The sequence below is a fragment of the Meleagris gallopavo genome, chromosome 4 (genome assembly GCF_905368555.1).
Source record: "Meleagris gallopavo chromosome 4, MGAL_WU_HG_1.1, whole genome shotgun sequence".
Classification (NCBI taxonomy): domain Eukaryota; kingdom Metazoa; phylum Chordata; class Aves; order Galliformes; family Phasianidae; genus Meleagris; species Meleagris gallopavo.
In genome coordinates this window covers 813,448-841,144 of record NC_139407.1, presented here as the reverse complement: position 1 = coordinate 841,144, position 27,697 = coordinate 813,448, and the positions used below count along the sequence as shown (strand labels likewise).

The window sequence follows — 27,697 nt, the reverse complement described above, 5'->3', positions numbered from 1 at the left end:
CTGGACAGTACACTGGCTGCTGGTGACAAATGGCCTTAGTTTTCCCCATCTTAACAAACAAAACAAAACCAAACAAAAGGGTTGGGAGACTTAGGCTGCCCACAACCCACTTGCTGCCCAGCACTGGCTTAACTACCTGTCATCAATGCCACAAGGCTGTAGTAATGTTTTTTAAAAGCAAACAGATGAAAAAAGTAAGATTAAGGATCAGTCTTTCTTACATAGGGCAAGTTTTTAAATGAAGTGAGCTTGGTATGGAGGAGCATGAACACAACTTTGTTCTACTAAAATCAATGACCTCTACTTCCACAGGGCCTTTTATTTGCTATAGCAAGATTAAAGCAGGATGCTTCTATTACGGTTACGTGGCAGTCCTGCAAAATATGCACAACTATGTTCTCTTTTTGGCACAATTCTTTTAAAAGAAATACATGGGATTTTACAAAAGGCTGGTAGTCTCTGGTGAGACTTTTATAAATATGGAAAATACACTCATGCTTTTAACACTAATTATGGAGACTTTTAATGATGTACTATAAACTTCAAAAATGCTGAATGACAGCAACCAAGTGCTAATGCTGCTTCAGCTGCTTTTCTGACAAGTTCATTCTGATCTGGAAAAAACAAAGACTAAATAACTACTTGTGGCTGAGGGCTGTGTTTGGCTCACATCCTCCAAGTACTTGTTGCACTGACGTGTTTGGTCATGCTTGTGTAAGTCAAACTTACAAGAAATACTTAAAATGATTTTGAAGGTACCTGTTCACATTAGTAATGATGGGAATTGCTGACTTATAGCAAACCTGTTGTTGTTTTTTTTTTGTTTGGTTGGTTGGTTTTTTTTTGTTTGTTTGTTTTTTTGCACCATAATCCTTCAAAATACTGGGAGAAGTTACCATCCAAACAGCCCTAGGCTTTCTGCAGTACTGGCTAGCCCTTCACCCCCACCAGCCACAGACAATACCCAAATGAATATGCAACTTCACTTTAGTTTGTGACAGAGCCCCCTTAATTAGCCAATAGTGCCACGTATATCCAAACTTCTATTAGAAGGAGAGAACACTGTTTTATCAAGATTTTCTTGCACTGCAAGAAGTCTACTGTATTTTCAAGGTATCTTTAAAGATGCCTATTTGAAAACCTTGCAATAAAAACATGGAACTCAGAGCAGACAAAAACAAAGCTCACTACAGCAGTCTGCAAACTGCAATACTCAAGCTGAATGGCACAAAGACTTGGAAATTAGTTCTCCCATCCCTATCAGCATAATGCTGAGTTATTCTACCCAAACACTGTTGTTTTTGTTTTTGTTTTGTGTTTTTTTTGTTTTTTTTTTTTTGTCTTGGTCTCAGGGGATTTAAATATGAGATAAAGCAAGTCTCCTCTTTCTTCCTCCCACATGAGCTTCATAGGAAATAATAAGCCACTGAATTCAACTTCATGTTCAGCAAAGCACTTCAAACTGGAGCCTCTGGCCAAAGTTTCAACTACAAAAAGCAAAGTGAAGTCAGTTTGCAAATATACTACATGTAAAAGTCTAGTGTTTAAGTACACACACCAAATGCTAACAGCATAAATTTAATATCCAAATTCAAGTGAAGAAGTAAAACACAATATTAAACATTAAAATTCACAATGCTTGTAACAACGTAGCTATCATTAAATACAAATAACATTTAGGTAGATCAAAAAAGGCAGTATATTGATGAAACATCCAACTGTAATATTTGACTGCATTAAGAAAAATTATTCAACTTAAAGCACTCAATTGCATTGTTTTCTATCTACTTTTTTCCTCCTACCAACTTTTCAAGTTAAAAAAAAAAAAAAAAGCTTACAACCATTACTTGTACAGGTCATGCCATTATATCCTTAGTCTTGATCAGGAGCTGAAAGCATATACCAAGTTTTAAAGGAGATAGATCCACTTTTAAAACAAAGTAAAAGAAACAAAATAAATGACATCTCTATAGAAGGAAATATTTGTAGGAAATGTTCTTCCTAGAAAATTTACGCTGTTACAGAAACAAATCTTTGTGTGGTATTTCATACTACAGCCACTAACAGAAATATCAGGAATTATTTTTGCTTGAAAAGGCAGCATTGGCTTTTAAATGTGTACTTAAGATTACTTGCAACACAATCTTAAAAAATACTCTGAATGAAACTCGTAATACAAGGGGGCAGGAGTCATACTAAACTATTCCAACACTAAAAAGAGGCTACTGCTGTATAAACTATTACAGGTAATGAAAACTTTTAAGCAATTACCTTTAAAGCAAATTTAATCTAAGTAAAACAATTTAACATTGAATTGCAATAATCTTCAAAATGGAAAGTTTAAAACATGTCCTTTTGAAAAATCCTTCAGCAGGTAACATGTAATCTGAATTTCCAGTAATCACGCATCAGTGTGGTATTCTTCCTTTCATGGCAAGATTCAAAGTAACAATTACCAAATTTTTCAACTGCTCAACTTCAGGGCAATTCAAGCTGAATTAGGTGTACAGCTATCTGCAGAAGAGGAAAAAAGTGGGTGGGGAGGAGAAGAAAAACAGACAATTTCAGCAAGCATACTGCATTACCTATTCAAAGATGGACTTAAGATAAGCATGTAACGAAAGCACTTGATGCCTTATCCCACTGCTGCATTCTTCTCTTTTCTCTGCCCCCCAAGACCAATTGAAATCCTTATGTAAGGTTTTTCAGTCAACAGTTCAAGCGACATCAGATAGGAGCTAACAGAAAATAGAATTATAAATTGAGAACTTAATCTCAGTTTCTTTTTCCCTTTCACTATATAAGTTTCTAGAAAGCTTACTCCTGAAATAAATTTCTTTGGTCCTGAAGACTTTCTCAGACTCTATCTTTAACAAACAAGCTTTAAAATAATGACCCTTTGCTTCACCTTCCCTGAAAGCGATGCATTAATGAAACTATTTTAACATGTATATTAGATCCTTGTTTTAATACAGTTTAATTTGTTAGATGTAACTGTCAGAGCAGCAGCCTTTCAATATTAAATCTTTTGACTGAGGTGTACATTGCTACTAAGTACCAAGTTCTGCCAGACGTGCTTCATAAACTGCCTTCAACACAACCAACTGACCAGAAAAGGGCACTTAAACCCACTTCTAGTTTGAAGTGACTGACTCAATTCAGTCAGCTTATTTTACATATACACATAGTCCAACCTTGTTCCATCTTTCCTTTTCTTCAAGTTCTCCTACCTACCACAGGCTCAGATTTAAAAGTTTGCATTCCCCGACTGCAAGCAGCAGGAACAGAAAAATACTGATCTTCAGGACAAATCCTGGGTGAGTAAGATTAGAAGCTTCCAGCAGCAAAGTTAACATTAAGCACTGATTTAGCACTCCCTTATAAGCTTTTAAAACCCGTCCCATGACACTAAAACAGTAATCCCCATTTTAAAAATGAAAGAGGCCTCAGCAGTGACAGATATCCACACGTTACTGAAATTCATTACTTAAATTTCTGCAAATCAGGGAAGGAACGTAGCATTTCTTCCTGGCTACCCCAGGAAATAGTCCAAATATCACTACAATAACAACTCCAGTTCTTAATTTAAATCTAAACCTGGAAGCTGGAACAATAAGTGATTCTAGGTATATAAAACATAATTCCCTTTTTGCCTGTATACATCATTACAATTGACACTATTCAGGTAGGTCTATTTTAAAACAACGTAATATCTATATACCCATAAAATAATACCTATGCAATTACATGAACCAAACAGAAGCTAGCACGATTTCACAAGAAAACATACTGCTCAATTTCTGAGGAAAATTTCTAGTAAAAGCTTGTGAATAGCACCAAGGTGTCATGCAACTTCGAGAGACCAATTTGAAATGAGATTCAAAAATAATGGAAAACGTTGTCATCATTTCTTCTACAGAGCACTCAGTTTTCCTTCTATTCTGTTCCCTTGCTCCTCTCTGCGCCGCTGGAACGGTGAGCTGTCCCCTTCTGGAACTTCAGCACATCGCCACGCTCCACTTCTTCACTTCTCTCAACTGAACACCTACACTCATCATTTCCTCCTATTTCAACGAACCTGATTTTTTCTTTTTTTTTTTTTTTTCTTTTTTTTTTTTTTTACTTTCTTCCTCTGTTCATCTTTCAGTGAAACTCAAAGTCTGTGTTTTACTCATTTTCAAAATATCCAGGTGACACCAAGTGGAAGGTTGTTGTACTGCTGTCTGTTCAGGACTACTGTATATGGCAACAAGCAAGTATAGTTACTTAAAAACACAAATCTCTTTTTAAAAACAGTGTTTTGCACTAGGTACAGGAGCTCACTCATCATGTAATTAGTGGGAGACTATCCAGATTTTAGGTATCTTGCTAACAGTGCTGATTAAAAAAACAACTGCTGTTTTACCTTACAGCAGAGGAAGAAGAGTTCAATACATACTTCTAATTTTTTTAAGCTTGTTTTCATTCTAGATTTGCCCACAGCTGTGAACAGTCATTCCCAGACCAACATTCCCCTGTAGTTGTTTCTGCGATTCTTTCTTAGCTGAGCACAGGAGAGAAAATCAGTTTGTAACAGTAGCTGTAAGCCACAAAATGGGTAGATATGCATGGCCGAGCACAGAATGTGAAGCTGCTGCTGTTCTTTAAACAAGCTAAGCTCTCGTCCCTATTTCCAGTTTAAAAATCCTTTTGCATTTGGGGTTATACAGGTTGTAAAAGGTACAACTCTAATTTTCATAGCTAGAAAAAGAAAGAAACAGGCACTAATGTTCACAAAACCTGGCATAGGTTTTATAAAAACTTATAAATAAAATTTTAATGTTTTGTGATTAAAAATATATAATTCTCTTCACGTTGACCATCTAGAGTTATCAGTATCTTGGAGGTGACCAATTCATGCAAACTGAACAGACTGCTGCTGAAGTGAAGACAATGCATTAGGCTTTGGGTTTCAGAGATTCCTGAGAGAGAGACCTTTTGGGCATGCAAAATCAAAGACAATGAGAAACAAGATTCTACACACTAAGAAAAGGATTGTTTACATTTCACAGTCAAGTCTAAATTAAGTCTGCTACAAACTGCATTTAAAACAAACAAACAAACAAAAAAAAACCATAAAGAAAATAAATTCAGTGCAGCATGAAGAAAATTCCAGAATAACTGCTAAATAATAGCGTTAGGAAGAAAAGACTATCAACACTATTTTAACAGTTTGCTATCCAGCAGTAGCTTTTCCAACCCACTAAACAAGAGTAGAAGAGAAGAGGGGAAAAAATGAGAGAGTGAGCAGGGGAGAGGAGAGGAATATAGCAGGTATGGCTCTTTAACAACCTTCAATCTGTTTACCTAAGGTCTTAAGTTCTGATTTCTTTTAGAATGAATCAAATGAAGACTACAACCACTAATACCTAGAAATCAGTTCTGTGTTTTGGATGCTTCAGTATTACAGAATTGAAAAATACTGAGCAGGAACCAGATGTCAAATGTAACATTTTACATTATTCATTTTTACAGAGCAGCAGCAATACTGTACTGTCAGAAATTAGTGACTGCTTTCTCAGTTATGAAAAGCTTTTATCACAGGAGTTTATAATATCAAAAATCTCTTTTTCTAGTAGGCACATTGACTTTAAGATGCTAAATAAATGTAAACGAAGATTTCCAAAAATTTATGCAGAGAACAATTTTAAATAAACTTTCCTAGCTTCAGTTCTTAGGAACTATTCAAAAGCACTTATGCTTACCTAGATGTAGAAGTGCCATCTGTGCTGCCAATTCCCTCGCATCTTCTAATGTTGTACAGAGTTTGTGTGACATGAAGCAACTCTGCGAACCATCTGCAATACTCGGAATAAGTACCTTGCACACCAAATGTATTTTCCCATCCTGACTTGTGGTTGAATACAAGTAGTATTCTGGTGGTAACCAGTTATTTTTGTAGCAAAAATAATCCAGACGCATCACAGCAGAACTGAAGTAACTGGATTTTAGAGAATACATGCTAATTGGAATAAGCTTTACTCCTGGAAGAAATGGGTATGGATACCATTCAAGTTCAGGAGAGCTTGGACTGTGCTGACCATTAAGGCTAAGAGAAAGACTTGCAGGTTTCCCTACGGATTTTTGATGACTGTCTTCTCTGCTAGGAATTTCCATGAGATTTTCAGAACAGGGGCTTACATGACCATTAAGATGTTGCTTCCAAGTACTTTCTTTGTTAACTGGCTTTGCCAGAGTTACTTCAATGCTAGCTCCATCAATGCACTTTCCATTCATTACAGACATGGCAGCAACTGCATCCTCTCGGTTGTAGAAATGCACAAATGCATAGTCTCTCAACTTCTTTACACGTTCAACTACTCGTGGCTTGAACTTGTTGAATTCAGCTTTAATTGTGTCCTCCGTAGTAGAAATCATTAAGTTTCTTACATACAATACTTTAACTCTCCGCATTGTTTCTGCATCAACTTCTTTCTCCGGGCATGCCCAATCAACTTGAACTGCACGACCCCAGAGCTGGAATGTTCCTACAGCAAAGAAGGATAACATCAGTAAAAAAGGTGAAAATAAAAATCATTCCTATACACTAGCTTTAGAAAAAGCAAACAAATACGATGTGTAACGTGAAACAGCAGCGTTTGTTGTCTGCATGTACTTAACCAAAAATGCGTAAGAGACTACTGCCTGAAATAATTAACAAAGTAATTGGCAAAAATACAACCTTACAACCCTTTGTGTAGATGGGAGTCACGCTGTCCAGTTTCCTTTTTAACTTCACCTTTACCTATTCCCTCCTCTTTCAATACTTTTAATCCCTTCTACTTTCCATTCCACAAATAAGCCCGTTACAACACGTGATACTCTTAAAATGGTTTTCTACAAATCTAAGAAGGGGCTCACACCCCTTCACCTCCCCTCCCCAAAAACACCATCCTCCAAAACTTTTCTTAAAAATAGGTTTACCTGGGAGTAGCCTCCTTCTAGCCATTGCAGCTGCTCTGTGAGACTCGTATTCTACAAAAGCAAATCCACGATTTTTAGTTCTGTCTGTGGCATCTGGACAAACAATGACGTCCACCACTCCTTCTGTAATTCTTTTCATTTCTTTTAGTATTTCTTCTTTCTTCTTTTCTCTTGGAATTGCTCCGATAAATAGTCTGCAGTTGTCCAAGCTTATGCAGACACCAATAAATCTCCCTGGACGAATTTCATAATTATTAAGAATCTTGATGGCTAGCTGGGCATCCTCTTTAGTAGTGTACATCACAAAAGCAAAGCCTCGATTCTCACCACTGAATTCCATCATCAGCCTGAGCTCATAGATCTTTCCAGCTCTCTCGAAAAGAGGGACCAATTCATCTTCATAAATGTTACGAGGGATCTTACCCACAAAAACTTCACATCCACGAGGTGGTGGAGGACCTTCCCAACCTTAAAATAAGTAGTCCAGCAAAAAAAATCTTAGGACAAGCGTCACAGTCGCACCTTCACACAACACACTTTGGCTATCAGTTCTTGGTTTTTAACTGCTGTATTTGTATCTTTTTAGATTTTGAAAGCTTAAATACAAATTGTGCTAACAGGATAATTTTTTTCTTTAACATTCATCTGCTTCTTTCCCTTGAACTTGTATGACAAGCCACTGAAACCAGCATTATTTAAAATATAACAGTGTTTTAAATAGCAACAGACACAAGTTGGTTGCAAGAGTCTGCATTTAAATCATTTTTTACTTCTCAAAATCATCTGTTACATATTAATACATCTAATATAATTGCTAGAGAAAGAACCTGCTGTATTTTCTACTTGTAACATTTTGGAGTTACAAACATTTACCTGCACTTCTTGCTCATATTTTAAGAAGTTTTAGTCAGAGTCCCCAGTGCCTGTATTTCTTTCCCCCCCAGTGCCATTCAAAAGGTCTGAACATTTTGGTTCCACCTTCTCCATTCATCCACTATAAAAAGACACCCTACGAAGGTACAATATGGTACAATATTTCAGTGGCCAAAAACCATAAACATTTTTCCTCTTAAAAAGAGATCAGTTTTCACAGGTTAGAGCCAGATACTACAGGAAAAAAAGTAATAATACAAAGTTCCACAGAACAGATCCATGCTTCTGGCCCTTCTGGTCCATAAGGATATGCCTAAACATATGTATATAGTCTTTATTTTACATCTCTGCCATACGCACTGATATGTTCAATAATGCCATCCTAAACTAGAAATAAAGCCCAAATTCAGCATGAAAGATGATAATTATTTTAATGAGTTAAGGGTAGAAGTAGATAAACCCACCTTCCAGAGTTCTCAAAATCAAAAATAAAAAAGTCATCAGGTTCAACAGAGAAGTAGTGGAGCAGAAAGTACATTTCTGACATACACAGGAATACAGTATAGGTAACCTTACAGAAAACATACTCTAATTTTATTACCTCAAAAAAATGCTTACCTGGTGGAGGCCCACCAAATTTTCTTTGCCCATTTTCTTGAATCATGTTGTATCCAGTCTTGTTTAGTAGGGCCAGTAAGGCAGCAGCCTTCTGATTACCACCTCTCATTTTGTCAGATTCACTTGTTGCAGCTGAATTCTCCTCATTCATGTCTGCAATAGCTTCAATAGAACATTATGGATATTTCAACTCAGATACTTAAAAGCTGCTATTTACATACAGAAGCCACCAGGGCACAGAAACACATACTATAGTTGGCTATCTCCTGTGACTTCAATGAGCAGCACAAAGCTGCAATCCTATGTGCAACTGGTATCATCTATGTACTTGATTTCAAAACACAGTAGTGAACATTACACAGCAACTATATATTCCATTGTAAAGTTTTCATTTTACACAAGTCACATCATAGCTATTTTATAATATGCTGTCTCTTCAAGCGCAGTACTGAATTACTTCATAAAACTTGTCTCAGTCATACAGAGACCTAAATGCCATCTGCAGTGACAAAATCCACTCCCTTATCACTATATTTTACAGAAGCACCAGCGATTTTTAAACTGGATTTAAGTACAAAGAATACTTCTGAAATGCGTTATGTCCACCTCTAATTAATTCAAAGAATTCAGAGAATTTAGTGACAAAAATAATTTACATGAAACTAGTATTTAATAAAACTTAGTGGAACTGTCTATCAAAACTAAGGGACTGTGATTATTCCACTTCTGAGTTCCTTGTTTTCATGCTTTTGTCCACTTTCATGATGTTGGACACGATGATCTCTGGAGGTCCCTTCCAACCCCTGTGATTCTGTGAAAGCTATGGAGCTTTAACAATAGAGTTGTTACTACTATATCCACTATTTGATGGCATGTGAAGATCTCCTTTGGTTTCTGTCACCTAGGTCACAGGGAACAAATCAGACCAAGAAGCTTATACAGTAATTTATGAACTTGTCTAGTCGATTAAAAAAAATAACTTTAAAGTCAGATTCCTTTTCAAGGCCTTTCTTTCTCTCCTTGCCCTATGTTTTCTATTCCCCAAATTTTCTGCCTTCAGGTCTGCAAGACTTACCCAGGCAATCTTCAACACTTCAATCCCTTGCCCAAGTGGTACATCCAAGTGCGTGCTCTTTATTCTCCAAAAGAAATGAAATTATAATAAAATAATAATAATAATTAAAAAAAAACCATGAGACGTATCATCTATAACCCTTTTTTTGTATTTAACACCCCTTATATTTTAAACTTGCTTTATCAACAATAAATTGAAGCTTCACTAAGCAAAATGAGGAATTTCCGCCTCCCTGGCAGGCAAAGCAGTTACAATCACATCCATTTTCTTCAGCCTGAAGCTCTTGCTCTTCAGCTTGTCGCTCTTTTTACCCCCTCACTGAACCTCTCCTTCTAGCTCGATCACCGAATACACACCGTTCTCTACACAGCCTACTTCACACCCGACTATGTGGCTTCCCAGCGCTGCCTGGAGCAAGCACTACCACAGATAAAGCCACACATCGCACACCAACGTTATCCCCCCATCTTTCGGCCTCCCGCTAAAGCCAGCACGCAGCCCCGCGGTAGTTAGAAGTCCTACATCTCCCTCTGAGACCGCACCCGCACCTCAAACCAAAATTAGCCTTTAGAAATCGATACGAGGTTTTCACAAGACTCTATGCTACAATTACTTCTTTTTTCTTCTTTTTTCCCTCCTTCTCACCCCGCTGCTCGGCGCAGCACAGCACTGCCCAGCCCGAGCCCGCGGCCTGGCGGAGCTGGGCGGCAGGTGTAACTGCCGGGAGGCAGGAGCCAATCAGCGCCAGGCTCACAGCGGGGCACGGCGTGCGAGCGCTTTTAAAACGGGCAGGCGTTGGCTGAGGGAGGGCTGTCGGCGCGCGGGGCCGCTGCACGAGCAGGTGCTGTCGAAGCGGCGCGCTGGGGCTACCCCCTCCCAGGCCAGCCTGAGGCAGCGGAGCGGCTGCCGCCGTCAGCCTGGTCTCCCGCCATCTCCTGCTAGAGGGGGGATGTGTGTTAGGCTCTCGGATTGTATCTTCCAGCCTTCAGCCGCACTTGAAAGGTGTATTTGTGCCTCTAGCATAGGTTCTGCTGTGCGGACACACATTTGTGCGCTAGGTCTGTTCTCAGTCCTTGCTCAGATTTGGACCTAATAACAATATAATTAGCTTAGTAAGGACGAGAGGTCCCCCTTTCCTTCCACACACCCCCACTCCCCTTCCCAGCTTCGGAGTTGCCATCCAAGTGCCTTGGGGTCTCAGCAAATGGAAGGCTCTCACAGCTAAAATACACCCATCAAAGACTTCTCCTCATGTACATACATCTTCCTTAAGCTTTAAAGGCAGAAGTGTTCTTCGTAATATAAAGAATCCCAAAAAACTACAAATATGCTCCTGTGTTCTTAAAGATGTACCACCAGAAATCTGTATTTCAGTACAGCATGTCAGGTACTACTTCAGTTTGCTTGGTTTTTATTTTCAAAGAGGAATCTTTACTACCTTTTTTAATCAATAATGGCGTGACACACTAATTAAGTATTTTACAAATTATATCTCTCCAGGGAATAGTGTGAATGGCCAGAATTGCTATTATCTTAAAGATTAAGTGCCACCTCTTTTCCTTTCAGGTTATCTGCTGGTTTGTTTTTGTTGTTGTTTACTACATCTAATTCAGCTGTGAAATCTCTAATAGCAATGAGTTAGGAGTGCGTTACAGTAAATAAAGTTTTGGGTGTTTGACTGCAGCTCAGTATCCTTGTTACCTTGGAGCCTGCTCACTTTCTAGTAGAAAACCCCATGCACTCAGTTGCTACTGCTTGTGGAGAGTGCTGAAAGAATGCAGACAATGGCTTCTAAGTGAAAAACCTCTCACTCCTTTTCTCTCTGTTTCACCTATGTGGCATCTTACTGGGCAGATTACTGTTGGCTCTTGAACAGCTACCCAGCTGGAAATTTTAACTCATTCCAGTAATTACCATCAGCAGCTTTCAAGGAAACACACAACTTTGCTGTCAGTTTTTTCTCTTTATGATGTGACAGAAATAAAATATCCAAAATGAGGTCTGCTTTGTTATTTCTTGTTAAACATCAAAGTCAGGCATAGGAACTAAAGATTCACTAGATTTTCTTGCTGACCTCTACCCCTATTTAAAAGAAATTAAGATCCTTTTCTTCTTTGTTCCACAGGTGCTAATTGGGTAGTACAGCTCTCATTATCCTCTTCCCCATAGGTGTTTGCTGTTTATTTCTCTCTGACAATCTAATTGTTTGGTATAATTTTTACTAAGGACAACTGTTTCTAACCTGTATTTGTCTCAGATTTTGCCATGGCTTATCAAATATAATAAAGTTTGAGCTGAATGTTTTCATTTGCTTTTTGTTGTTGTTTGTGGGTTGGTTTTTTTGTTTTTTTTTTTTTATTGTTTTTTCCCCAATAATAAGGCAACATTTACAGGGAATGCAGTATTCAGCGGCGTATCTCATAACCTCAGGTCTTTCAAACAGAAATCGCACCCATGAAAGCATCTCATGACTAAAACAAAGCCATTTATCAAACCCAGACTGCACTCTCTGAAACACTGCTTTGCTTGTATTGGAAGTAGAAGAATCCTCACCAAACAAGCCCCTCAGTCAATCATCTAAAAGTTAGTTAATTTTAATTATTTATATAACATGCAGTTGTGTTAAGTAAGTTGGAATAGTTGGAGGGGACAAGACTTCTCTATTCCTCCTCCACACAGGCACTTCCTGCAGCAGATTCTACCTTGTTTTTATGTCTTCCCCCTTCTCTCACATAGTACTGGATTGCATTGTGCATTCAGAGACACAGCTCGTATATCATTTGGAAAGCTGTGATAGAAGGCTGATTAACATGCTAATACCCATTTCTAGCAGTGACAGCTGTTCCCAACAAAGTGTTATTTTACTCAGTTACAACAACACTTTCCCTCCATAGAGAAATGCCACTCATCTAAATTAAAGTTTTGATTTTTTTTTTTTTTTAAATGAAGACGTAGTAAAGCATAGCAAAAAAGGAGCAGGTTCAGAAGAACGTTATTTATCAGAGAACATATTGCTTTACTGCTTTATTTAATTGGTACCTTACTACATACCTTTTTAACTTGCGAACCTGATAAACGCAAGTCCTCTGTTGGGTTATTTTACAAGAGTTCTAAGTATTTGGCATAAATTCTAGTTAGAAAAATACTTACTTACAATTGCAAACAATATGCTGTCTACTCTAAAGCTTTATCAAATTCCACTTAGCGTCAAGGAGACACTGTGTGAGTTTCCTCATGAATGTCTTTTTGAAACTGTCACAAGTCTGATGGATGAGGAATGAAGGCAGTCCTGCCAAGTTTGTGCTGTTTATTTCTTTGGCTAAATTTGAAAATGTGAAAGAGGCCTTTTTCTTACATATTTTATAGCACTGCATCAGACAGTTGCTTTTCTTTTCCTCATAGGTTATTTTTGGTAGCGGTAACACTGAAGTCCATTATGTTTTTTAACTCGTTTCATTGGAATGCTAGCAAGTCCCAGCATATATTCCTGGAGTGAACTACTACTGCAGTGTAATGTCTTAACAGAGGCATATGCCTTTTTTTGTCAAAGTAAATTTTACTGTGGCCTGGAACAGGAAGAGGGCATGTAGTATTTCTGCACTCTGACAGGTTTGATATGTAGATAGTAAAACTACTTTAAAAGGAAACAGACATCCTTTGAAGTTTAGACAAAGGTCTCCATAGAAAACATAGAGATAATATGATTGTAAATCTAATTATAGAAAGCTGCCTAGAAGGAATTTCAATTGGTTGGTCCATTTTCTTTCCAGTTCCATTTGATCGAATAGCCACAATGCCTGCTTAGTAGGATCCTCCTAATAAGGCATCCTCGTGCCTGAAGAGTCTTGCTATCTTGGAAGGTACCATTTGCACTTGCTCAGCTTTCTGCCTCAGGAATTGCTGGAAGAAAAGATACGTTGGGGGTTTCAGAGTATTCCTTATTATTTTTATTTTTGAGTACTTTTTATCAATTTCTTTTTTAATGAAAATTGATCCTGAAGCATGTTCTGCTTCCCAGACAAACATAGCAACACTCTTACTGAAGTTAGTTGAACTAAATAAATCTTAAGCCAATATTGCTGAGCGCAATGATGTGAAGTGTGTATAACAAAGTGTATGAAATCTCTTCATTTCTTGTGGGTTTTTTTCCCTCCCCCTCATGACCTCCAGAACTTTCTGCCCCTCTGTGCAACAAAGGCACATCTTTAAGAAAATCACAAAAATGGGCTGGTTTTGGTAATGCAAGGGACCCACATAAGAGAAGGAGCAACATGGCATTGTGGCAAAAAGTAACACTGTAGAGGGTTGGTGGACAAAAAGGTGAATATCAGAAATAGAAGGCAATTAGGGAAGGACCACTGGCGATGGAGAATCATTTCCGTTAGTATTGAAGCCTTCTGTTTCTATACAGTTGCACAGTTCTTTGTCATCTCTTTTTAGGCAAATATTTTAAGCAAATTCTGAAGTGGCAGCATATCCTCTGTATATCTATAACAGCAACAATTAAAGAGGCTTGGCTGTTTTAGCAGTTACAAAAAGCTGCCCTAACAAGGTTGAGACCAACTTTTTCTTTCTACAACATGAAGCACAAGCAGCACAGAGCAGGCCTCCTTTTGTTACACAGTAGGTCTCCCAGTGCTCACCGGAGGACCTGGAAAGATCAGAGATGGTTCCTCTCTGTCACTGCTCAGTTTTTAGTTTAATTGCATATATTGACAGAAAATACTGAAATTTATGGTGGTTTTCTATGAAAGTTTATCATATGGTTTCAGCATTGGAACAAAGCACACATCAAGTGGTAAAATCTTCAACCATTTCTAACTGGAGGTTTACTTGGAAGGCTGAGGATTTTTATATCACGTTACCTTTTGAATATTTAATCATTCTGAAAATAAATCATATTGAATGCAACAGGGGAGAACAAGATTCAGTTTTTACTTTATAAGTGTTTTCACTGTAGTTTAAAAAGTGGAAAGGCTGTCAACAGTTTCCTTCAGCCATTTATTCTTGGCTCAAAATCTCATCCGAGGATCCTAAAAGGCATTGATTTATCAAGCTCATATCCTTTTAATTCATAATCCAGCTGCTGTGAGCTGCTAACAAGCTTTTAAGTCAGGGAGCTCAGGACATCATCAATGCCAATTACAGCTAAACAACTTATAATTTTCTTTATATTTTTCCAGAGGCTTTAAAGATATGGTACTACATTTTGAGATGTAATTAAAACTGAAACAATGTAAACTGCATTTTTAGTGCTTCTTTCATTGACATATATTATCATACTTTCACATATCATATACACATAGAATGCTATGGCTTACCTTATAATAGACTTCTTTTTTTTAATGCCTACCAAGATTGGAAGCTTTTTCCTGCATATCCACTAGATGGGAGTTCTTGATCTTATAGCAAACCCAGCTGCTCTTAGGTGGAGGGCTGCAGCTCCTCTTCCCCAGCATCGTCCAGTTCTGGGCTGGTGCAGGATTTCTTGCTGCTTGCATCCATGGCAGACACTGGGAAGAAGCCACTGCAGGAAGGATACAACCTAGCAAGGGTGGGCATATTCCAGCACAACACTATGTAATACATAATAAATTTTTGAAAACAGCCATGGTACAGGGATGGTGGTGCCAAATGAACCATTTTCAGAAGAATTCCAGTGCAGACCTCTGGAAAGCAGTAAATTTCAGTTCCACACCAAGAACATCTGAGAGTTTTAAGACCAAGTGGAGCAAAGCCATGTGGAATGACTCTTCATTGTTCCCCTAATACAATCACCAGGCAGCCAATTTAAAATAAAGTGCCATTTTGTATAACACCTAACTTTGCCACAGAAGCTTTCAAAAACCAGACAGGTTTAAAAAAAAATAATAAAAAAGAAAACAAACAAGATAAATTCGCATAGGGTAAATTCATTGGTGAACATTTTACTCAGTGTCATAAATGCAAGCCTCAAAACAGGAAGATGATGAATTGGTGCTTATGGAAATTTTGGAGACTATAGCTGGACTCTGCCTGTGCTCTAAACACTCACTGCTTATTGGCAGAGAATGATTCAGGGCTAAAGTGACCTTTCGATATTGCCAAGTTCATTCCTGTGTTCCCATACTTTAACAAAAAAAAAATTGCCCCTTGACTATAAGCTCAAGACTCTCAAAGGCAGTTAAGTTGTTAACAGTGTCTGGTTGTAAAGGACACACTTCTGCAGTTCTGGATGGGGAGTCCAAGTTTCCTAAAAAATACTGGGAGTAGCCAAGTTCACAAGAAAAGACCTTCAGAAGCCAGCTGAAAGATGCATTGCCTAAACTAGTAAAAAGCTAGGAAAAAACACAAATGGCTGCTCAGAAGTGACTATCCATAAGCAACTGTCTGAATAGAATTGCAAAATGACAAAAATCTTAATTCAATGCAAGCTCCTTAGTGACCAGGATGTTCATTTATAAACACCATAATTACGTTTATGAAGCACAAGATATTGGGGAGATCAGGGAATGGAAGCGAGCATTTCCAATTTAGTCTTGTTCCCAGCAAGGTCAGTAATAAAGCTCCTATTGAATTCAGCTAGAAAAGACAATTGAACAACGGTGCCGTAACAAAGCAGCCTACAGTACTGTGTGCTGATGGCAGAGCAGATGAGTTACTGAGAATCTCTCCTACCAGGATTTTCAATATGCAGTGCAAGTGAAATTTCTTATTAATTTTTTGTTAGGATGTGCTTTGTATAAACAGATGTCTCACACTCATTCAGCATTCTCTTCCTGCTCAACTACACAATGAGCTCTAAACTAGTATCACAGATTCAGTATCTTTCCCATAAGAACAGACTTGCTGCAAGCACAGATTTGTTTTTAATTGCAGGATTGAATAGTCTGTGAAAGACATCTTAACACAAATATTCCCTAAACTGAAAATGCAAACTATAAAATTACCAAAGGAAATTAATGTCTCTGACTGGTTTGCATAGTTATTTTCAGCTTGCTTATATTTAAAAAAAAAAAAAAAAAACACAACTCTTTACAAGTCATGAAAATCTCATTATAATTTTGAAACACGTTTCATGACTATGTATCAGATCTATTGCCTGGATAACTTTCAGTGCCTTAATAATATGAGTTACTGGAAATGCTCAGACACCTGAAATAGAAATGCTCCATTCCTCACTGGAAATTCAGTTTGTTGGCCAAGCAGAATCACTGCTTTCTCCAGGAAAGTTTTTGAAGGACGTTCCCAGGCTAATCCTGGTCTGTCAAGTGATCAAATTATACAAATATGGATTTAGAATGACAATGGAATAGCTCTTACAGTGTGACTGAAGCAGTCTGCTTGTTGTCTGAAGTTCGGAGCAATACCTAAAGGAAAATACAAAGTCACCTTTTCCATACAATTCTCATTCTCTCTCATACAATACAATTCTCTGCTAAATAGCTGACAAAGAGATGTTACTTTGCCTCTGATTGTTCAGGTCACATCTTAATCTATCAGACATTCAGATTTCCAGAGGAGCTGAGTTTTGTGCAGGTCCCAAGCTCTGTAAAAGACCAAAGAATGGAACACAGCAACGTGACAGAAGGCGTCACAGGCTACATCTTCAGAAATACTTTAGGTATTGCAGCCTTACTCTAATAGCGGCAGGACCAGCACAATGAGAAGATGTTACAAAAAGAATGCTCACCCATCTCCAAAGATCTAGACTCACAGAAGACCTCTCTTGCTGGAGATCCTTCCTCGATGGCAGTCAGCCCTTAAATGAGGTCTTCCAGTCACACAGCTGAATTGCCTTCACCTGAGCTCCCAGGGCTGACCCAGTCCTTTCCCAGGTGCTCAATCAGTGGTTCAGGCTGTGCCTCAACAGTTCCCATACACTCCACCCCTTCACAGCATGAACCAATGACTGAGCCAGCTGGAGGGTGAGCCTTCCCTACTGCAGGGATCCAACACACCCTAACACACAGTTGCCCATCGCGATGCAGGTTGACTCAATGTAAGACAGGTGATGATTGGTTTGTGGTTGAGGTTCATGTTCTCTCGTGGGCCAGTGCTTGATGGTGTTACTGGAGGCATGCAGTTGTTTGCTGCAGGTCCATCCTATGTCCCATCAGTCCCACATAAGCTATCACCAGGTGTTATTCTTGACCTCACAGCGATGCTGGAGCACTTCAATGGCATTTCACTCCTTCCGGTGATCCTAGAGACTCAAAGACTCACAGAGAGTAGTACAGATGTTTCAGAGGTACCAGGAGGGGAAGGTCTGCCCTCCAGGGCAAAATACAGGCTGTATTCCTATCCCAGGTCAACACTTCATCTTACACTGGGGCATGTCCCAGCCACCTGTACACACCCTTTGGCCAGATATCTGCGGCTGCATAACTGTATCAGGCACCAAAGGGGGTCCTGATCTGCCACAGAGACATGAGGAGGGGCCCCTTAGCAATGAAGACCAGGGTGTTGACCACAACCACTGCAGGCCATGTACCTATTACCAGGTGAATGACTGATTCCCCAACCTCAATAATCTCCCCCCAGGGTGCAAGTAGGCCACACCACTACAGTCCTACTTGCACCTTCCAGGTTCAGGCTGTGACTCAGCAGTTCCCATACATTCACCTTCCAGTCTGGGGTGATTTTCAGCCCTGAATGATGCATTTGGGCCTCCCTTACAAAATGTGGGAGGAGTTATGTATCTCAGGAAGGACTCCTTTGAAACCAGCTAAGCTGCAACCTGGTGAAAGTAACCCATGAATAAAATGAGGCTCTGAGGGGAACTGAAACAGTCTGGGGCACATCTGCATGAATCAAAGCCTGAGCTTCTGCTTCAGGCAAGTGGGTATGAGTACAAAACAGGATCAGGAGATGGTATTCACTCGTGTCCCACAAACTGCAGGGACATGATAGCACGATGTTGGACCAAACAGCCTTCTTCCACTTGGGCTAGATGCAGTTCTGTTTTCCACAGCTATACTGTTTCAGGTTCTGCAGGCTACCAAGTTGTCACTGGAACCAGGTTACTTAGTCTGTGCATTACCCTACTGTTTAGACAGACTGTGAATGTGTGGTTGAAACCAGGAGCCTCCCTTCCCCTGAAGATATACTTGGAGCTAAGTACAATCTTGTACAAAAACAGAGATAGCAAAAGTTACTGTGGTTGATATCTAATTCCTGTCTTTCAGGCAAGGATACAGGAGACCTCTCATTATCTTCACACCAGCATTTCTTCACTTGAGAGCAGAAGTAATTAATAACTTTCTTCCTACCATGTGACACTGGCAGACCCACCCTTCTCTGTGCAATGCTAAATGGAAACGTACAGGTAAAAGACTGCAGGGAACATAGGTGCAAGTCTGAGTCAGGTCTGAGACTATGCAGAGCATTAGGAAGCTTGACAAGTTTAGCAGAGCTAACCCTTAATTTGCTTGCAATTCTTAATTATATGAAGCAGTGTATCTCTTAGCCTCACAGAAAACTCTGGTTTCACAGGGAATGAAGTTGCCTTTTGGTAAGGAACTGTGCATCTCATGTATCTGCTATGTTCTATGCAAGAAACACGCAATCTTATGCAAGTTAACCAAGTCTTGCAGCAGGCAAGAAGACAGGAAGACATTTATTCTCCCAGTTACAGACAGGAAAGATTTTTGTGGAAAAAAAAAAGCTAAATGAGAATTAGAAGAAGAAACTAAAGGCAATAGTTAGGTACAGCAGGTATCTGAATACAAAAGGAATACTACACCAAAGTGGCCAACATTTGTTCTTACCTGAAGGTGTCTTCCTTCTTTCTACCTGAAAGTTTCCTGAATAGCTGCAATTGTTGAAGTCAGGAACATCCCAGTCTTAGTCTTTCTAATTCCTGATTAAGCCTTGGGATGTGCTTCCCACTCACAGCCTCACTAGCATCCACGGACCACAAGAAGCAACAGCTTTCTCAGCAGTACTAAAATACGCAGGGCCCCAACACAACCTGATCCAGCTCACAGTGGATTGAGGGAGCCATTTCCTTCTTCTAACCTGGAGCCAGAGGTGCTGCCCAACTTGATAAAAAAATAATTCAATCTTCAACTGTCCCAGTTATGAGATAAAATTAGAAAAGGGTGAAGGGTGGCCACCTCTCAGCCATATCCAGAGTCTGGTGAGTCTGCTGGAGGCAGTCTGACAAGGTGCTAGGAAGAGGCCCACCACCTCTCCGGAAAAGCTGTAGCTATCACATTTTGGCAAACCTTATAAATATTATTGCTGTTCCACTCTAGCACTGCTCAGCCAGGAAGGAACCTAAGAGTTTGTGTAACAAATGGACAAAGACACCTATACCTTAAAACTCTGGCTGGGCTTAATCAATGAAAGAAAGTCACAGAGTACATTTGCCTATGGAATGCAAAAAAATAAAATTAATAATAATAATAATAGTAAAGCTACAAGGCACCTCACAAAAAGTTTTCCACCCTGTGAGACAGAAGCAAAGCATAAATCAGTTTTGCCACAGAGAACCGCTATACTCCAATCAGTGTAACTATGATTTAAGAATCGTAAAGATTGCCTCACGCTTTCCCACAGTCTCTGTGTTCTCAGGATCACACCCTAAGTGCTCCTGTGACTTCAGAAGTGAAGCTATGTCACAGTATACAACAGAGAACTGAGTTTTAAGAAAATTTTCCAAAAACCAGCCCTCAACTACTTTATATTCCTACAGTAGAGGACACGTTCTGTTTTATAAGCACAGTATCCTGAAAGATTTCCGTAAGGCTTACAGGAAAGACCAATACACTACAGTAAAAGGCCTCCAACAAGCAAGCTGTAGCATCTTCATTTCAGACCAGTCAGCCCATTCAGGACAATTAAGTGCTTACAGGGATCAAGCTATTATTTCAAAGCCAGGAGTCAATGGTTCCGAGAGTCACCCCAGAACTTTTTTCATTTCAATGGAAAAAGGTGGTGCTAATTAATGAGTGTCTAACGCAGTTCTGTATCATTCAGTGGCATGTGACTATTCAATATGAGAACATGCAGTAAGAAATGCTGCACCATATCACTTGTGGAGATCACAGTACTAGTGTTTCTCGTAGCTGCAGCTTGCTTTCTAAAACCTGTCTGGATGACGTCAAGTCACACACGAGTTTAATTCCCTCTTCTCCATCCCCTCAGACTTTAACAAGTAATGCTGATTTTGTTTGCATTTAAAGCCCAGTGGTATACGTAGCACTCGCCTTCAGCACAGGAGGACCCAAAGGTGAAATCAAGCAACAGATGACTACTCACCCACAAAATGAGTAATCAGTTATGTTCCAAGCTAAAATAAATACAGACAGAAAACTCAGTGTTCTAATGCCTTCATTTAGGAACCTTTTTCCTTGCTTTAAACACGGGTTTTATAAAAACATCTTGAGCCTCGTGAATGCTCATTTAATTTTTGTTTTCTTTGGAAAGGCCGAAGTGAAACATCTCTCCTTTTCACTTGATGTCCTCACTACGTGCATTTCCCAGCGGCGCAGGGCAGTGGTTACACTCCTCCATTACACATTCACGTTTAACCACACAGTTTCCCAGAACAGCCCCACCACTAAAATGACCTGCAGCTCTAAATTTACGCTCCTTGTCACCACCACTTAACAGTCATCAGTGAACAATGTCACTTCTAAACGCACTAACTTCCCAACAGATGAACTGCTCCGCAGTATTCAGTGTTTTTCTTTTATAGCTAGCTCCTTCATTTCAGCGGCATGGTGGCTGAGCTCAAGGCTGAAACGCAAGGCTTAACCTAGGGCGAGTGCTTATTTTTACTCAAGTCATTACAGGAAAAAGTTTACATTGACATTTAACAAAATATTTGAGTGCATAACCACCACCTGCCGAGCTGAACATGAGAATTTATACCTGATAGTTTTATTTTTCCCATAGTGAATGACTTATCTGACTTGTGCCTGACTTTCACAAAATCTGTCTCTCTGCTAGAATTACCATCAGTAGGAAAAATTCACCACGCAGCTGGATTTCTTTCTTCACCTACGCTATTACTTGTCTCTGATGTAAGGATACAGCCACACAGTCTGCACTATTTCATAGCATTCTGTAAGTTCTTAAAACTTTACAACTTGAAGGGAAAATCTCTAATATTAATATTAGATATCTGCAAGAGGCTGGTTCCATTTTTTCCATACAGATGCCTATCAGAATCCTAGCGCAGTGCCGTGAGTTAATCTGGGTGTTTCTTACTCAATGATTTGGTTACTGGTCGTGACCCCACTGTTTATTGTATAAGCGAATCATAAGGATTACTGGAATTCTTATAAATCCCAAGTAAATAAAGGGTGAAAGAAAAGCCCACCTGTAATCAAACACTATGTAAGTGCATGTTAATGGCCCGTTCAGTGCCCTAATGGGACACATCAGAGAAATGCTATGACATTATACTCCATATCAAGAGGCCAGTAGACATTTTCAAATGAATAAATTCCATTTATATAGTTACAATAGTGACTGGTGACTACAGTTCATTACCTTATGCACAGCAAATAAAAAAACCTCATTGGAATTTATGTAAATATTACTAACACATAGTCTATAAAAAAGCAATTCACATTAATTAAAAAAACACCTTAACTTGAAAAGTTTACCAAACACAGTTATGTGGAGCATCTCAGTCTTTGAAAGGAGAAGAGAAGCTGTTTGCAAGGACCCAACAGTAATTGATATGCAACTTCTTTGGAGCTGGGCTGCAGACGGGAAGTGTACTGAAAGCTATGCTAAATCCCTGCTCAGTTGATGACAGCAGCAATAGTGCTGTTGTTTGAGACTGGAATTTCACTCTAGTCTTTGCATTCTTTGTCAGTTATAGTGAAGCAGCCAGAAGAAAGATGATTAGAGAGCAGCCAATTAGGCTCACAGTTCAAGAATCCAATTTTCAAACAGCCTTGAGGTTTAGGGAGGGAGAAAAGGGTTTACAATGTAGCTAAACTAAGTCTTAATCAAAAAATGGGAAAAAAATGGCACCTTCCAGTAGCAGAGCTGACCAGGATACTGAACACCACTCAGAAAGGAGCAAGTCTGAGGTTGCATCCTTGGTAAAGACATCGTGCTTGCCTTTGACTAGAAAGGGAGGCAAGCATACTGCGTGGACATGTAAGTGCATGTAGAGCAAGACATTCCAGAAGCTGAACAATATCTCTGCATACATTATTCTCCTCCTGCTGAGGAGAAAAAAAAAAAAACGCAAAAAAAAAAAAAGTATCTTCTAGTACTGAAATCATTGGCAAGGTAACATGATTTCAAATCCAGCTTTACACAGTCTCGATAAGCAGAAAGGATGCAAAACTGGATATTGAACATTTTTAGCTGTTTTGCCACTGAATACTTATTTGCAAGAGATGAGCATAGAAAGACATCTTCCTTCACAGAGGCTACAGGAACCACACCAATGAACCCTGATACTTTACAGCACCCACATAGCTCTAATTACTGTGGGAAAGAAAGAACTAAATAAATGTGCATTCATTTTCCTCCGCCTCCATGCCATGTGCCCTACGAGACTAGAAACCCACGGCATCTGCACGACACAAGCTTTCAGAAAGCAATCTGTTTGCCTCCTGCACTGCCTAGAAGCCCTCTGCAGCCTTTACATTAGCCATACCCTCCACTACCAGCAGCAAAGAAAACGCTGGCGAATCACAGGCTTTCTGTACCACCAACCCAATGAGAAAATTGCTAAGTATGCATTTTTTGCTGTTTATGCAATTGATATGAATGAGAGACCTGTGACCATCTCCCAGGAGGGAACTCCATGCCAATCTGGCCAGATATGCTACTGCAGTACAGCACCCAGGCAAGACCCCCCCCCCTTTTTTTTTTCCTTGGCTATCAAAAATAGTCAGCTTACCTAACTGTATCTTCACAAAAGGACATTTCAGGAACGGAGCCAGTAACTCCTGAACATTAACAAGATCTACCAAAGTAACAGGTAAGTAATTCTGAATACCCATCACTGTGTGGTACTCCATCATCTACTTTTATTAATAGCTGTAGCACCCAGGCACGCAGCTAGGAGATAAAAGAACATGAAGGGCATGAGCAGAATCACTTAAAGCTAAAGGCACGCAGCGGAACTGCATCGCACCCCTACTTTTTCATTATTTTAAAGGTGTGTGAGAACGTACTGAGATTTTCAGGAAATCTATTACTTGGCTTACACAGTAAGCTATACCTTGTGCACCGTGTTCTAAACAGAGTCGCATTTAAAGGTAGCACACAAGCTTAAGTAACTTTACACAACGCCAGCAAGTAATTTGTGCTCTCATAAATACAGTGTACATCCTATATACAGACAGCCGCAGGCGGGCTGTTAGCCAGCCATCCACAGAACGAAGGTAATGAAGATCGTGGGGAGGGCGGTGGAGGGTGCCAGACCCAGGCAGATGATGGATGCTAACCCCACGAGCACCGAAGCGAGAACGCTCCTCTGGTCACGAATTATCATCTTGACAGTCTCACAGAACTGCAAGGAAAGAAGAAAAAAAGAAAAAGAAAAAAGAAAAACGTCAGGGTTAAGGAGGAAAGTGTTGAGATGACAGCTGGGATCGCTGCTGTCTCCGGTACAGAGGGGCTGCCGGTGCCACAGCGCTCACATGCTGCGTGAGAGAACGCAGCCTGCCGCTCCGTCACCACGGGAGCATCGGCTAACGCAGTGAGCGGGAACTGCGCCCCGCTTCCAGCCAGCCTCCTGTCCCGCAGCCCAGCGCCGGAGTAACGTGGGGCAGCACGGCCGCGGCCCGCCAGCTCTCCGTGGCGCTTCTGACTCGCTCCGGGGATGCCCCGCCGCCCCTTCCCAGGGCTGTACCTTGTCGGTCTGGAAGCTGACCGGAGCTCCGTAGCGGCAGTAGGTGACGAAGTGCTCGCAGTTGTTCCAGAGGAGGCTGTAGGCCGTGGCCCCCACCAGCTTCTCCGCACGGCGGGCGGCCTCCTCGCTGCCCAGCACCTGGTCCTTGAACAGCCGGTCCATGTGGTTGACCAGGATGCTGCCGCCGTACGCGAAGTCCTCCACCGTGTCCACGCGGATGCTGGCCGTCTTGGTGATGACGCCCAGGATGAGCCGCTTGTTGGTCACCACCCGCTGGATCTGCCGGCGGTCGTCGGTGAAGGCGGGCAGGATGTCGGGCATCAGGTGGGCGACGCGGTTCTCGCCCAGGTAGATGCCGAAGTGGACGAAGAGGGTGCGCGGCACCTCCAGCAGGTCACCCCGCCTGAAGCAGCTCGTGTCGTAGTAGCCGGAGGCGGCCGGCGGCGGCTCCCCGCCCTCCGCGCCCGCAGGCAGCGCCCGGACGTGGACGAGGAGCAGCAGCTTCTCCAGCAGCAGCGAGGCCGCCTGCGGCACCGCGTTCTTCATGGCCGGCCGGGCCGAGGTCGGGAGGAAAGCGGGGCGCCGCCGAACGGCCCCGCTTTTCTAGGCGGCCGGCCGGGGCGGGGCGGGCACTCGGGACGGCCCCCGGCTCCCGGCTGCGTGCGGGGAGCGCCCGCCCCGCTCCGGCGGGGAATGCCGCCCGCCGGGCTCTGTCCGAGACGGGACCGGCGCAGGGAAACCAGTCCCCGTCGCGATCCAGCTCGGCCCGAAGGCTCAGAAAGAACGGGAAGAGATGAAGGGGCGTCGCCGTGCGTTTTGTTTCATGCTAATCCATTATGTAAATGGATAAATCCCGGCAACGAAGCCTATAAAAGAGCGGCTCTGACCGGCCAACAAAGCCGACCCGTCTACAGGGTTCGGTAGCCGAGCCGCTTCCCGCCCCCAGGGCTGCGGGATGATGGATGGGGCCGGCATTCGTGGCACCTGGCAGATGCGGTGCCGCAGCTCCTCGCCCGCCGCCTTTGTGCGGCCGCTTTCGCCTCTGTGCACGCCAGGCACAGGGAACAGGGAACAGGGCAGAAGCGCGGGGTGTGGGGCAGGTTGTTGGAACGTCCGCCCTCGACGCCGGGTTCTGTCTGAAGTCATAGCCTTCCCAATGGCTCTTCCTGCAGGTTGTGTGCACGGCGATGATTGCCACACAGCCCAGTACAAGGGAAGCTGTGTAACACTTTGGCACCTCGCCACAGGCAAACAGATGTGAAACAGCAAGTTATTTCTCCTACAAAATTACTTTCAACCCGAGAGCCTGCAGACCGTGCACAGGAAGCCCAGAAGACCCTCAAGCCGTGGGACTCCTTTGGTTGCTCCAGGAGAAAGGAAAGAGCTCCCAATGCTTTCCACTGCGGAACAGCTCTGGTACGAAGGGCAAGGCCCGCCATGACACGTACCGAGCCAAGGTTCAAGGGAGGCTCCCGCATACAAGAACTGTTCAAATGAGGTTCCCGCATACAAGAACTATCAGGCTTATCGCTGACACAAAGCAGTTTTTCCGCCACTCCTCGGTGACGCCAACATGTTATGAGAACACTGCCCTCAGCAGAGAGCTTCCTGAGGAATCCATGTTTGTTGTCAGCTTGTTCCACCTGCAGACATCCACAGGAACCTCCTTCAGTCTCTGAGCGCACACCAGAGCTCCAGCACTGCCTGCCAAGGCGATCAGGCATTTGGGATTTTCTTTGAAGAGTCTCAGCCAAACTTTTACGCAACACAGGCTTAGCTCTCTCCAGTCAGTTACAAAGGAGGAAATACCTTGTAGATGCAGCTCATGGTGCTGGTAGGAACCAGTGGATTAGCCACCAGTCCCATAATTCTTTAAAATCTTTCAAATCCAGATGTTTCAATACACCCAGAAGGGTTGATGCTTTTGCTCACACCTAGTAGTAAATAAAAGCATGGGCAAGGAGCTTTAGGCACTTTTAACTGGCGCATTTTTAAGGGACTGGAGAAAGGGTACAGGTGAAAAACACTAATATCATGATAAAGAGCCTCAGCCACTTGGTGATGGCCATAGGGGCTGGTCCAGAGATGTAGCACTGTGACACCGCCAGAGGTTTTCAGAGACTCCACTTTAAGTCCTAGCACAGAATCATTCATCTCTCCCTCCTGAAAGCATAAATCTTCTATCTTGAGGCTCCTTCCATCCAGCCCCACTGTCTCAAGGCTCCCTCTTCCCAGAATGGCCAAAGAAGTGCCTACATGGTCTCCGTTGAAGCAAATGTAGCTTCAGAGCTACAGTCCAGATCTCTCTCCTACCCAGCACAAGAGAGAGGAAATTCAGCTGAACTCCCTGGCAGAAACAGACATTTCCTAACTAGATCTTTTACTTGGAGACATCCTTTGTTTGCTTTCTTAATATCCACGAGCTTTAATCCCCCAAATCCCCATTTCAAGTAAGTCAGGATGAAACTGAAGAAGAATCATGAGGAGACTCAAAGTCTTACTACAGGGAAGGGTTTCAAAGGAATAAGGTGACAGGTGTGACATTATGCAGTGGTCATTTCCTCATCCCCTCATACCAAAGCACTAACAAGCTTTGTCTCTCCCTCTCCCTAAAACCACTCAATTTCAGAGTCTGAAACCCCAAAGGAACAAGCACAAAAGGCATCACACAGATGACAGACCTGTGGAATGGCTTCACTCCATGCACAACTCACATACGTGGTGGCAGCAAGTGAAAACCATCCTGAAAATAATACCTTGAAACTGTTGTGAGCAAAACACTCAAAACAACAACAAACTCATCTCTGAAATAAACTCTTCAGATTTTGGAACGGCAAATCTACAAGCCATCAAGTACGCAGTCGGCCATCTTTTTCAAACTGCCAGCATGCAAAACAAAATTTTGGTATGTAATTATTTTTCCCTCTGCTCAAACAGGAAAAAAAAATGAAAATTGTTTCATCAGAGATGGCTAAACTGAAGGCATACTTTGTTCCTCAGACTAAGCTTCCAATAAATTATTTCCCATCTTCCTGGATCACTTTTGTGTAATAACTTTTAGAACTTTAACAGATTAAATTGCCTCAAAGCTGGCAAGATCATTTTGAAATTTAAATATGATACAGCAAATAAAGTACTTGTTTGGACTATGGAATAATTATTTCATGGCAGACCCCATGATTTGCTTGTGAGATCTACAAGAGATGCAGTAATAAAGCTGAAGGAGGTGAATGAATACAGCCTCTGTTTTGTATTGCAGATGTGCCACGGCACAAAAAATTCCCAGATAAGAGGTGTTAGCCAGCTTCCATTACACTGAAAACCCAATACGTTAGATGGATCCTTACTTTTAG

General features: G+C 41.3%; 2 protein-coding genes across 3 annotated transcripts; both read right to left on the bottom strand.

The window, feature by feature from the left end:
* Positions 1 to 1,554: 1,554 nt before the first annotated feature.
* RBM46 (RNA binding motif protein 46) lies at positions 1,555 to 22,478 on the bottom strand. 2 transcript variants are annotated; one of them, XM_085221977.1, is made up of 5 exons: positions 9,530 to 22,478; positions 8,455 to 8,616; positions 6,964 to 7,431; positions 5,745 to 6,527; positions 1,555 to 2,514 (listed from the first exon to the last, which is right to left on the bottom strand). In XM_085221977.1, the coding sequence occupies exons 2-5, from the start codon at positions 8,603 to 8,605 to the stop codon at positions 2,489 to 2,491; spliced, it is 1,428 nt and encodes a 475-aa protein (XP_085078103.1). In that variant the 5' UTR covers positions 8,606 to 8,616; positions 9,530 to 22,478; the 3' UTR covers positions 1,555 to 2,488. The 2 variants fall into 2 exon arrangements, with proteins under 2 accessions (XP_085078103.1, XP_085078104.1); XM_085221978.1 differs by lacking the exon at positions 9,530 to 22,478 and having other exon boundaries at positions 8,455 to 9,515.
* Positions 22,479 to 23,495: 1,017 nt separating this feature from the next.
* On the bottom strand, positions 23,496 to 27,408 carry LRAT (lecithin retinol acyltransferase). The gene is made up of 2 exons (XM_085221979.1): positions 24,345 to 27,408; positions 23,496 to 24,002 (listed from the first exon to the last, which is right to left on the bottom strand). Exons 1-2 carry the CDS (start codon positions 24,888 to 24,890, stop codon positions 23,850 to 23,852), a joined length of 699 nt encoding a protein of 232 aa, XP_085078105.1. The 5' UTR covers positions 24,891 to 27,408; the 3' UTR covers positions 23,496 to 23,849.
* Positions 27,409 to 27,697: the final 289 nt, after the last annotated feature.

Bases quoted from the DNA above. Each gene is read 5' to 3' on its own strand.
- RBM46 (XM_085221977.1), bottom strand. From the start codon at position 8,605: ATGAATGAGGAGAATTCAGCTGCAACAAGTGAATCTGACAAAATGAGA. The intron at 7,432-8,454 runs GTAAGCATTTTT...ACTTATTTTAAG, and splicing joins ATTTGGTGGGCCTCCACCAG to GTTGGGAAGGTCCTCCACCA. The intron at 6,528-6,963 runs GTAAACCTATTT...TCTTTGCTGTAG, and splicing joins TAGAAGGAGGCTACTCCCAG to GAACATTCCAGCTCTGGGGT.
- LRAT (XM_085221979.1), bottom strand. From the start codon at position 24,890: ATGAAGAACGCGGTGCCGCAGGCGGCCTCGCTGCTGCTGGAGAAGCTG. The intron at 24,003-24,344 runs GTACAGCCCTGG...CTTTCCTTGCAG, and splicing joins TCAGCTTCCAGACCGACAAG to TTCTGTGAGACTGTCAAGAT.